Here is an 11,803-nt window from a genome sequence, read left to right as displayed (position 1 = left end):
ATGGAGACTTGAAAGGATTTTGTTGATGGTCAGAAAAAAAGGATAAGGTCTTTAACTTGGAATGTGGTAAACAGTGTTGGAGTGTTTGGTCTAATGATGCTGAGATAACTATCAGCTAACAGAGTGAATAAACAACAAAAGACAGTTTATACTGTGTTTATGATCGCATTTTCTGATTGCACTTCCGTTCTCATCCATTAGTGCCTGAAGCCCTGCCCTGCAGCAGTTAATTGCATTAAATGGTGAGGCTACAGCCTGAGATTGCCCCTGCATTTACTCATAATGCATTTTGAAATAACATAAATTAGCCATTTACAAACGTTTGGAAAAGTAGAGTGCTGTATGTTAAGACACATGGCAAACTCCAAATGACCCATTTGCTGCTGGCACCTTAATGCTTCTTTGCATTACGATTGAAATCAGTAATAGTATGCACACTCTGAGTTGAACGGAAAATGCTCAGCAAAGCCATGTGAGCCTCTGTTAAGATTGAAGAAGCTTCCATTCTGTAATAATTGCCCTTTACTCATTTCCTGAATCAGAAGTCAACTTCAGCTTCGTCCCTAATGGGCGAGCTAATCACTTTGTTTACGTATGACTGGCGTCCAACTTCCGACTCGGTTAATGCCTAAAGGGAAACTCTCCATTTCCCCAGGGGGCCTCCCTACCGTAGCACGCTGTCTGTGCCAGATCCACCTGTGGTTTCTTTTCTTCCATTTTTTCCCCCCTCCTAAATAAGCTCATTCATACGAAAGAGGATTAGGGCCACCGAAAAAAAAAGTCAGAATTCTGAGATTAAAGTCAGGATTCTGAGATTAAAGTCAGAAAGTCAAAATTCTTTTTTTTTTTTTTCGGTGGCCCTAATCTTCTTCCATACATTCATATTCAATTTGACACAGAAGCTGCGGCATATGTCACCGAATCAGTGACGGATGTATGTATTTGTTTTTTTTGGTTTAAAATAAAATAATATATTCAGTCTGACACAAAATCCCTGGGATATGTCACAGAAGCTAGAAGCTGCCGTTATTAGGCTGTGACTGGTCGTGGTTGCAGCAGGCCACTTTCTGGTCGTGGCATCCTGTGCTGCTGGGCCGCGGCAGCACGTGGCACCTTACTGTCACCGGAAGTGCCTCGGTAGCTGCCACTGCCACGATTTGAGCTCGGCCCTGCTGCTTCACACAGACCAAACCGGGATCAGGAGGTGGGACTAATGTCGAGCCGGGCTTCAGTATAATTCAGTTGAATGCGCATCAACAGATTTCTTTAAAAGGTCATAAAATCAGTCACAGACTCACTGACGCGCACGCCATACCTCACACCAAACGAACAGCATCTTTTATTGGAGGATTATGAGGAATTGAAACACATCCCACACAAGATAGAAAACTGCTGCTACGATAACAAACGATAGCGGATAGATTATTGAATTCGTAATTAGCCCCAAAAATTTCTTACAACACTTTAGTTTCTTTATCAGCCATTTGTGTAATTCTCTCAACACATGCAATAATCTGCTAGCCTGGTCTAGAGCAGACTAGCTGCACAGGATAAATCACCATGGTAACTTATGCGTAGTGCTTTTGTGAAACCTTATTGAAGCTTCATTAAGCCAGGAAATCCGGAAAATCCCGGCTTAATCTGGTATTTTAGTTTTGTGAAACAGCCCTCTTGTGTTGATTTTGTCTTTAAATACACACAGTAGTTTTAATTGCTGAAAAAATCACAATGTTTTTAAACAGCAAATAAAGTTCTTTCATTTTAAAGTGATGATTTAACTTTCATCTGTTGTGCAAGGCCTCTCCAAACTAATCTCCTGGCATGAATTTCAATCTCAGCCCATATTGATAATGTGCCTGTAGAGTATGTTAAATTAAAAAAAGTTTGGATGAAAGTCTTTACCATGACAGTTGTTACTTTGTCTTTCCAAGTGATTTGAATTGCAAAGAATTGTACACACTGATCAAGATACAGCTCACATATGATTTTCCCCTCCTACTTGTGACCGAAACTGAAACTCAATGCAAAAAGGTGGATAGCTTTGTTGAATTACAGTGAAAATTACAAAGAATGTTTTGTATCTCATTAAAATCCAAGGTTTGTTAATTTTAGATGATGTCTGCGTCACTGTCAACGTCACTGGCACGCTTTCACTACATAATTGTCATGTTTCATGTCATCTGCTTTGGTTGCCATGTGCGTTACACACGTACCAGATGTATGTTATTTCCTGATGTGGTTTTGTTCTTTTTCTCTTTTCACACACCAAGAGGCAAACTATAGAGTGTTGACGGATGCTCTGTTCTAGTAGCATAATGACAAACAAAAGCGTGACGCTAATAATTTGATTTCACTCTTTTCTGCTTCACACACCTCAGGTATGTATTCCTGCTCCCTGGAAATAAACATCTGCAACAGCTGCTGATGTTTACTTAAGAAATAAGCTTTGCTTCAGGCTTCCTTCACAGGCTCTGTTTTTGTACCCTTGGGCCTCTAGGAACCATGCAGAGGCATTTCTCCTATCTGCCAACACAAGTCCTGCCCCAGCCTGCGCATAACTCCTTACATGTAGATCATTTAACTTGTGAACCTTTGGAATTAGTGGAAACGGGCCCTGGGGCTGATCCACAAAAACTGGGACATGGGTGAAAGACATTTTACAGCCTGTAGTAAAATGGGTAATTACGTGTTTTATGACTGTCTGCCCACGGGCAGATGGTTTCCAAGAACCGAGTGTATTTTCCGTTTCGATTCAGAAGCATACATGCTTCATGTTTCTTATAATGCTATCCAGAGATAACTCCGCCTGCTACTTTCCACCATGTATGTGTGAGATCACATTTCTACCTCCTCCCTCTGTGTACTTCCCCTCCCTCATTGGCAGATAGGTCTCGTGTACGCTGCCGACCTGCTGCTGACATTTAAGTCGCAGCTGCTTTCAGGAAGTCAAAAATAATAAGAAAAAAAATATTAGGAGAAATTACAAAGACAAAGGTCCACGTACTTTGTGGTAATTGCTTTACTAGCTGGTGATGCTCTCACTCGTTGAGGTGGACAATGTGAGACTGTGGAGACTGGATTTTAAATTATGAGGATTTTTCTTTCTCTCTGAAGAACATTTTCTGACCAGCAGACTGAAGTTGTAACATCTGTGGAACGTGTTCCACTCCTTGGCAGGAAGACAGATTTTCTTCTTCAAACACACAACTCTGAACGAAAACAGGTGAGGCTATTCTTGACTAAAGTTATAAATGTGAAATATCTAACAGAATACTTATATATAAAAAAAAACATCTTAGAAGTAGTAGCACAAGGGTTAAAACAATGCTAATCTTGTTTTTTTTTAATGTTTCATCTGTTTGTTTTAATTTTAAAAAAAGCTTATTTTGTTACCCTAACAGAACCTTTTTTAACAGACACAATGCCTGGATTTATTGTGTGGTAATGTTTGATTTTCTAGTTTAATGTTTAGAAATTTCCAGAGGACACTTTGAAATGTCTCAGATTACAGGAGGAGGCTGTTTGAGAAGGATGAAGTTATTGATTTGACTTTAAAATTATGGCTTTTGCTTTGCCTGGTCAAGCAGTGAAGCTCTAAATAAGACATATTTCCAGTCTCTAAAAGAGGAAGCAACACTCATCTACACCTCAAACATTAGCACAATTATGAAACGGAAAAGCAGAATGTTGTTCTTGTAAAAATATTGCGCGACAAAACTCTGAGAACTAAAGACAAATGCTGGTAGTTTCAATAATTTCAATTTTTTTTTTTTTTTTTACATATTCTACATATTCTTGTTACATGTACTTTTTGTGTTGCTGAGAAACAAACTGGGTACGCAGGTGCGTACCCAGTTTGTTTCTCAGCAACACAAAAAGAATATGTAAATGTAACAAAATAATTTCCAACAGAATTTCCAGCCTTTGTACATGTGTTCATTTTTATATTTCTGATAAATTTGCTTTGTGATTTAAACACATAACCCACATCACCCCCCAAAATAAAACAGCCACACAGGAAATAGGCCAATTTTTGTAAAGGGGTAATACCAACGTGTGGTTAGTCACACAGTCTGATTATTACAGCTGAATGTACAGCTAGAGTAAGGTTTTACAGAAGTGATCACTTCAGTTGGTTAAAACCTTGCTGTAATACAAACATACAAGTTTCCAATGTGTGTTTCTCTTGGAAAATGATTTGAATGAATTTGTGAATCAAACCACCACAAAAGCAGCTCTGATGCTGCACGGATTCTCCGTTATTGGGTTTTTGGTATGTTAATTCCACTACAGGCGCCCTGAGCCTGTAAACAGAGCAGCACGAGCCAGATGGAGGAAGATAAAAATGGTCAGGAGATGAAAAATAAAAACATCACTGATCTCTAAGAAATGAAAAGTACAAAACATTTTTTTTTTAAAAAACCCCCAAACATTTCAACTACCTTTTTATTCCCAGAATCAACCCAATAATATTGTTTTAAATGTCTATGCAAGAGAGTTTTTTAAAGAATCGCTGGGCGACACTAATAGCATTTTTGAAGGGTCGGTATTGATGACTAAATCAGGAAGACAATAAAAACATCAATTTGCATGATGGGTCAGGTTTGCAATATTAAATCTTTGAGCCAGAGTCACCAACTGAATACGTCTTTGCCACTTCAAATTAAAGCTGGGCAGCGAATTAAACTGTCAGCCTGTCTCTGTGAGCATGCATTTAAATCAGTAACTGAATCTGACAATGGGTTGTTTATCTCGCCACAGAATTACAAATATGCACAGCAAAATTAGATTTAGCCTGCATTAGAGAGAGATTGATGGACACAACCTATTCAGACTCTGAAGTCTGTCTATGCTGCTGCTCGTAAACTAAGGATTTGTAGTTTACGAGCAACAAGAAAGAGCTTTTGTGTTTCAATTCATGGGGTAAAGTTGTGGAACAGATTAAATGAGGAGTTAAAACAAAGTCAAAATTTAATACAATTTAAAAGGAAATATAAGGAGGTCATTTTCACAAGATATACAGTAGAAATATGGGTGAGAGATAACACTAATGTGTATATGTAAATTGAGTCTAGTGAATATGAGTGTGTGGGTATGGATGTATATATTTAGACATATGTAAACCCAGATAAAATGGAAAATTAATTAACCTGTTTATTTTTATTTTTGATAAAACTTATGAACTCCTACCCCCTAAACTCACAATATTTTCAGATGGACCCACATTAATAGATCCAAAGTTTCTTACTTCTTCCTACTCCTTTTCGAGCATGTTAAGATGACTGTGGTGCAAAAAGATGTCTTTTGCATTCTTTGTTTTTGTGCATAATTTTATACTGCTATAATTTTCGAAATAAAGTTTAATTTCATTTCATGCTGTTCAGAGTGGATGGAAAGTTGCATTCAAATATTTATTATGTGACAGTAACGTGCAGCACGCCAAAAAGAGATGCACAACATGAAAACACACTTTTATATAAATGTGTTTTGTTTTCTTAATCTTTCAGGTGAACTTCCAAAACCAGACAGCGGCTGAACTCTGAGGACATGATGAACGTCACACCCACAGCAATTTTAGCCACGACAAATGCTACACATAAACCATGTGTTGATATCGAGCCGAGTCCTGTCAGCGACTTCCTGATGGCTGTTTACATCCTGGCTTTTGTCTTTGGCTTGACTTTCAATGTGCTGACTTTGTACCCAATATACAAGCAAGTAAAGCAGCAGAACGTTTTGGGGATCTTCCTGCTCAACCTGTCAATATCAGACTTGCTATTCATCTTCACCATGCCGCTTTGGATAAATTATTACCGACGGAACCATCGATGGGGACTAGGTGTGGAGACCTGCAATGTAGCAGGATTCTTCTACTACTCCAACATGTACATCAGCATGTATCTGCTGTGTTGTATCTCTGTGGACCGCTGCCTGGTGGTCTGTTACCCATTCCGCTTCAAGCCCCACCGTACATCTCGATACGCATGGGTCCAGTGTGCCGTAGTTTATGCTTTGGTTATGATCACACACATATACATTCTGCAAAATGACGAATTAACAGATGCTCATGATGACACATACAGCAGTGACCGTTGTTATGAGACCTACCCAATTAAGCGTAATGTGGCCATGTTTAATATGATCAGAGTGGGATTAGGCTTCATACTACCACTGCTCGTGTTGGGAGTGAGCTACTGGAAGGTGCTGGCCACTGTGGGGAAAAGTCCCGCCCTGAGTGCCTCAGCTAAGAGGAAAGTTTGTCTGCTATCCTATGGAGTAATTGGCATCTTCTCAGTTTGTTTTGCTCCCTATCACATCCTCCTCTTTGTGCGCTCACATGTCAGATTCTTCAACACAGAAGAAGTTCACTGTGATTTTGAACGTAAGATGCACTTCCCCTTCTCCAGCACTCTGGCACTGTCCAGCCTGAACTGTGTCGTGGATCCTGTGCTCTATGTTCTGGTCAGTAATAGTGTAAGAGATGAACTGAAATTTTGCTGTAGAAGTGATGAACAGAAAGGGATGGAGGACTGCAGGCTGACTTCGGGTAAAAAAGAAACATCTAAAGAGAGTGCTTTGATATGAAGGGTAGACGGACTGTGATGTATTATTTGTTTGTATGTACAATATGTATTAGCCCTTACGGCCTCAATTACAGAGTAACTTAAAACTGCTCATTCCTGTGATACAGATGGGAGTTGTGATGTAAAGAAATAAGATTGTATCAGATGTTTTCAGAAACATGTTCCCTCTTCTATGTGACATGTGAACCAGTTTAATTCAACTGAAAAGCTGAAAAACCTGCAAAGGGGAAAACACAAAAAGATAAAATAGCACCAATAACCATATACAGTAAGTGCACATACGCTTACACTTGTTATTTCAAGTGTTTTAGTGTGCATAATAACATACTAAAAAGTGTTATTATGCGCCTTTTAGTGTACATTTAATCTGCCTCTACATCTATTATCAATTGTAGCTAAACTGATTAACCTGAAGCTCAGAAATTGTAGCTTTACTTTTCTTGTTTTGCTTCAGAACTGATTAGCAGGCTTCCCCGAGGAATCTATTCTAGTATCGTGACTCCAGGTTTAGTACAGTTTTTCACTTGAAACCAGAATTAAAATCTGAGACAAAATCTGCTGGATTATCTGGGAGGGTTGTGAAAAAGGTCTGGTAGATTCTGAGATTTTCAGGCAGAGTAAGCAAATATTGGTTTGACAAGGAGTGTTAAGTCTCAATGCTGTTATTGAATCAAAAGTTGTTTTTTTAATGTGTTATTTATTTTGCATACACATGCAAACCACACCAGGCTGGTATTAGTATGTCAGTTTAGTATTTTTGCCCAAGTAAAAGTTTTTTTTTTTTACTTAAACTGAAAAAGTTGAACTTGATAAATGTGACAGTGCATTTGAAAAAAAGTTTGGAAATGTTTCACTTACTAACTTCAAAAATGTCCTGAACTTTTACCGAATGTGTGGACGTCTAGGCGTCTGTTTCTCCCGCTCTGCACAGTATGCATAGAGGAAGAAGGCTGTGAGATGTTTGTGTCGCATTGTAGTCTTTTGGCTTAATTGCTCCTGAGGCTTCTCTAAGTGGCAGACAATTTTTGTTACACACTTACATTGAACCAGCCTTTTTACTTTATTTTCATTCTGTGCACATTGCATATGTGTACCATGCAATTCTTGAAGTGTAAATAAAAGCATGCATGCAATTTCCACCACAAATTAATATCAAAACTCTTAAACTTTGGAGACCTGTTGCTGTGGAACCCCACACCCTCCAAAAACCCCTCTGGTTTGAACAAGTGCACAGTGTTGAGGTTGTTCAGTTTTTGCAGCTGGCATTTTAATAATTGTCAAATGAAGGTGAAAAACACTGCAAAGCCCATATGTCCAAGTACATAGTCATTATTTTGCGCATAAAGATAATCATAAATCCAGCACAGCTGTGCCACTGTGTGCCGCGCGTTTGTCAAGTAGGCGAGAAAAGTAATCAGGAAGCATGAGTGCATCTGAGTGTGAATGAGGCATAATTTTATTCCCATTTGAGCTGATCATTTGAAAAGAAGCATGGTACAAAAAAAGGAAGAGAGGGAAGAAAGGAAGAAATAAGGAAAAGAAAGCAAAAAAGTAAGAAATAAAGTTTATGGACTTATCAACTTTTGGCCCTGTATTAATGGTAGCTATTTCAGAAATTCTTCCAAGTTTAAATGTTGCATGTTGACCAGGATACAAGAGAAAGGCTGAGACAAACTCACATAAACAAACGTAACCTGTTTGTGGGATACAATACTCAGCATAACTAATCAAACTTAAACATACCGCAGACTTGTATTTATATACGTGTCACTTGGGGTTTATTGCCTCTTCCTTTCTGGCTTCCAAGGTGTTTGTTAAACCTTGCCGTCTAACCTATGTGTGAAAAACAGTTTTTTGACCATTTCCTCTTGCAGAATGCATGCATTTAAAACTATACTTCTGTGAAGAAGGTGTTTGTAATGCACTTCCTTGACATGCCATTAGTGATAAAGGCATGTCACTGTCAACAAATAAGACCTTTGTTAAGAGTTTACATTTGTAGCCCTAGGTAACTTGAATGTTATATAAGAAGTGAACATAATAAATCTTCCACAGGCTGAGTTTGATGTGAGGTCAGATGTGCTCATTTGAATTTTCTCTCTGAGGAATATAACACATACATTATCATCTGTGTAAGCTTTTATTCAATTATGAAATGTAACCAGTTAGAGTATAAAAATTAAATCAGATCAAGAGACGAGACTTTTTCTGAACACGTTGTATTCTAGAGGACCTTGTTGTTAAAAGATTTTATGTATTCTTGCGTCGTGTTCTTTTGTTGTAAAGAGCGTCGCTAAGAAATAAAATGCATTATTATCAATGTAAATGTGGAAGAGTTTTAAAGTAGAGAAGAAGAAGCAGAAGAAGAAGAAGAAATTGTGCTCACCACATCTAGATGCCTGTGTGCATTTTGCTGTTGCCATGACAATATTTGTATTAGCAAGAAATTAAACAACCGTTCCTGTCTGGGAAGTTGGCTGGTGACAGTAAATTTGCTCAGTTTCAGTTCACAAAATTTGCGTGTTAATTGACTCTTTCCCATCACGTCTTTGGTTATTAGAATTTCACAATATCTCTTGTCAATGTAATGTCTGAGGAGTCTGTCATTTTAGTTGCTATCAGCAGTAAGTGTAAGCTATTATTATGAGCCCCAGACATACAGAAGAATGCATGTGACGCCTTCCCGCACAGATCTGCTCAATTATGCTTCACAGCTCAGTCTCTCCTGTTGACTTGGATTCCTCCGGTAGATTTTCTACCGGGCCAGTCAACAAAGAGACGGAGACGTTTTGAATGATGGCATTGATTTTCGCCGCTGTTTTAAAATTGTAGTCTCTGCCTGTAGTTCTAACAATGACAGCGAAGAAAGTGAATGAAGCTTTTACAATCCGTGTTTCAAAAATTGAATTAACATTAACAGCCCCCTGGACAGAAAACAGAAAAAGTTGCTTTGTTTTATTTTATTTGTTCATTTTTGGCTTCCAATCTCTGTAAGTCATGAATCATGTCAGCTTTGGAGATAATAGACTTCAGTTAGAGTCTATGTTCCTTGGGATACACATAAGGATGCTGCTATTTTCTCGATACAGTCAATACTAAAGTAAAATGCTCTAAATGTTCCTACTATAAATATTTAAAGGTCAGTCATGACAGGAGTGACAGCAAAGTTATTTTAATGTTATTCTTAAAGAGAAATCAGTGTCAGCACTTTTCAAGTGCCAGAGATAAATACCGGGCTGTTCCTGATCTCTGATTAGCACATCTTTGGTGTGAAGAATCATGATATGTCTTTGTATGAACTGCTATGACATTATCATGAGTAAAGTTGTTTAAAGATGGCGCATACCTCTTTTTCAATGGCCCATGGTGAGGCGTTCAGTGTGGAAAAACTGAACCGAGGCCATTTGTGCATGTTAAAACAATCAACTGTGCTGTACGGATGGCTTACACATGATCTTTTTCACACTTTGCACCCAAACCAGACATACTCTCATGGTTTGGGTGGCCTATTTAAGATGCAAACCCTCCAGCTGCACTCTAAATTTTCTGCCTTCCTGCCTTCTGCTGCCAGCTTGTGCTTCTCCACCACCTGATCACCCAATTGGGGACGGAGTTCAGAGTATCTTTGCTAAGTTCCTGACATAAGGCAGACAAGCTAAGGGGAGTGGAGATATACTAGACTCTCCACAACATGTTGACCAGCCTGATCTTGAATTAATGAGATTCGAGCTCTAAACTTAATAAAAGGTAATAAAAACGTATTTGAACCTTTACACATTAGTTGTCTTATGAAATTATATTTATGCAAAAGCAAGGACACTAAGAGAGTTATGCACTACATGTAAGTTAAGAACAGCACAATAACTGTCCCTTTGATCTTGTAAATGTAAAGTTTGACAAAATTAAAGTTGCGGTCTAACAAAATTGAAGTTGTCATCAGACGTCCTGCGGCATCAAACACAGGTTATTAAAGATTTCTTTCTTTCTCCTGACTCAGCTTTAATGAGCCGCCTCAGGTTGCTGATGGACTCCTTGGTGAATCAATATGGTTTCATTGATTTGCTGTTATGACTCATGGCCTTATTGTGTGATGAAAGCTAGGTCTAAATGCGCTGTACAGACGAGCTATTCTTAGACATTATTTTTAGTGCTCAGTCAATTATTGTACCCTACACAAAAGTGCACTCAGAAGAGAATCATTTTTCATCTCTTTTTCCTCTATGCCCATCATAGTTTCTAAATTATACCTGATTGCTGTTCTCCAGCTGCTTGTTATGCTATTGTATACCTTTAATGAAACAGCAAGCTTTTGTAATTCAACTGAATTTACAACCACAAATCAGGGATGTGCAGTCAACAAACTAGCAATTAATCATCGTGATCATTGTCAACTAAGTTGTGTTATAAGTATTAAAGGCAAAATGTGTTTTCTACTGATGCGGTGACTGGAGCTGTGTGAAGTGGGCTTTTGAATGTAGAGCTCTTAATTGCTTTTGTGATATTGATCTTGTGTTGTAAGAAGATCAATACATTAAGCTTTGTTCACCAAGAGACACCCAAACAACCCGATCTATGATGAAGCTGCAACTTTTGCGTGGTATGCAGTAAGCAGAAAGCTACTAAGATAAGATAAAGCTCTATTATGCTCTCACGTACTGGAATGATGAATGATTTCTGATGATTTATACTGACGGTTATCAGCAAAAACAAACAGGGGTGATGAGGATGGCGCATCAAATACGGCACAGCGGGGCAACAATAAAGGTATAAAACAACTGGTAATAAATTATGCATATTCTCTCATCTAATCAAAAAATCCCAGATGGTGGTTGGTTGCTCACCTGCACTGACACCAAAATAAAGAAGGTTCCTATCAATGGATAGGATTCCTGTTTCAGCTAAGCTACAGTATATGCTCAAGCACACATAAAATTCCTCACAAGTATTTATTGAAAACCGGCTAAGAGGACTGATGAGCTCTGAGTGAAATCTGCTTTTCTCTATAGCCGCATGATGTCCCAGTTGATTATTCAGTATACTGGACAGTTGAAGCAGCAGCACATTTTTCACATTTTTAAAGGGGGCTGAGGTCAGTGCTGTGTGAGGCAGAAATTTAGAAGCTCCAAGGAGGAGCTGAGTCTCGATGAGGGATTAACCTTGTGTTGTATAAAGCTGAAAGAAAGTCAGTTTTACATAATATTCCTCCTGTAGCAAAAGTG

General features: G+C 38.4%; 1 protein-coding gene across 1 annotated transcript; it reads left to right on the top strand.

Annotated features, from left to right (window-relative positions):
- The first annotated feature begins 2,866 nt into the window (after window positions 1-2,866).
- On the top strand, window positions 2,867-10,357 carry gpr184 (G protein-coupled receptor 184). Its single transcript, XM_027999342.1, has 2 exons — window positions 2,867-3,223; window positions 5,508-10,357. The coding sequence occupies exon 2, from the start codon at window positions 5,548-5,550 to the stop codon at window positions 6,583-6,585; it is 1,038 nt and encodes a 345-aa protein (XP_027855143.1). The 5' UTR covers window positions 2,867-3,223; window positions 5,508-5,547; the 3' UTR covers window positions 6,586-10,357.
- The last annotated feature ends 1,446 nt before the right edge of the window (window positions 10,358-11,803 follow it).

Source organism: Xiphophorus couchianus, chromosome 18, assembly GCF_001444195.1.
Source record: "Xiphophorus couchianus chromosome 18, X_couchianus-1.0, whole genome shotgun sequence".
Taxonomy (NCBI): domain Eukaryota; kingdom Metazoa; phylum Chordata; class Actinopteri; order Cyprinodontiformes; family Poeciliidae; genus Xiphophorus; species Xiphophorus couchianus.
Note: the sequence above shows the minus strand (reverse complement) of the source record. Positions and strands in the feature narration are given on the sequence as shown.

What these genes read in the sequence shown, in the direction of transcription:
- gpr184 (XM_027999342.1), top strand. Translation starts at nt 5,548, where the DNA reads ATGATGAACGTCACACCCACAGCAATTTTAGCCACGACAAATGCTACA.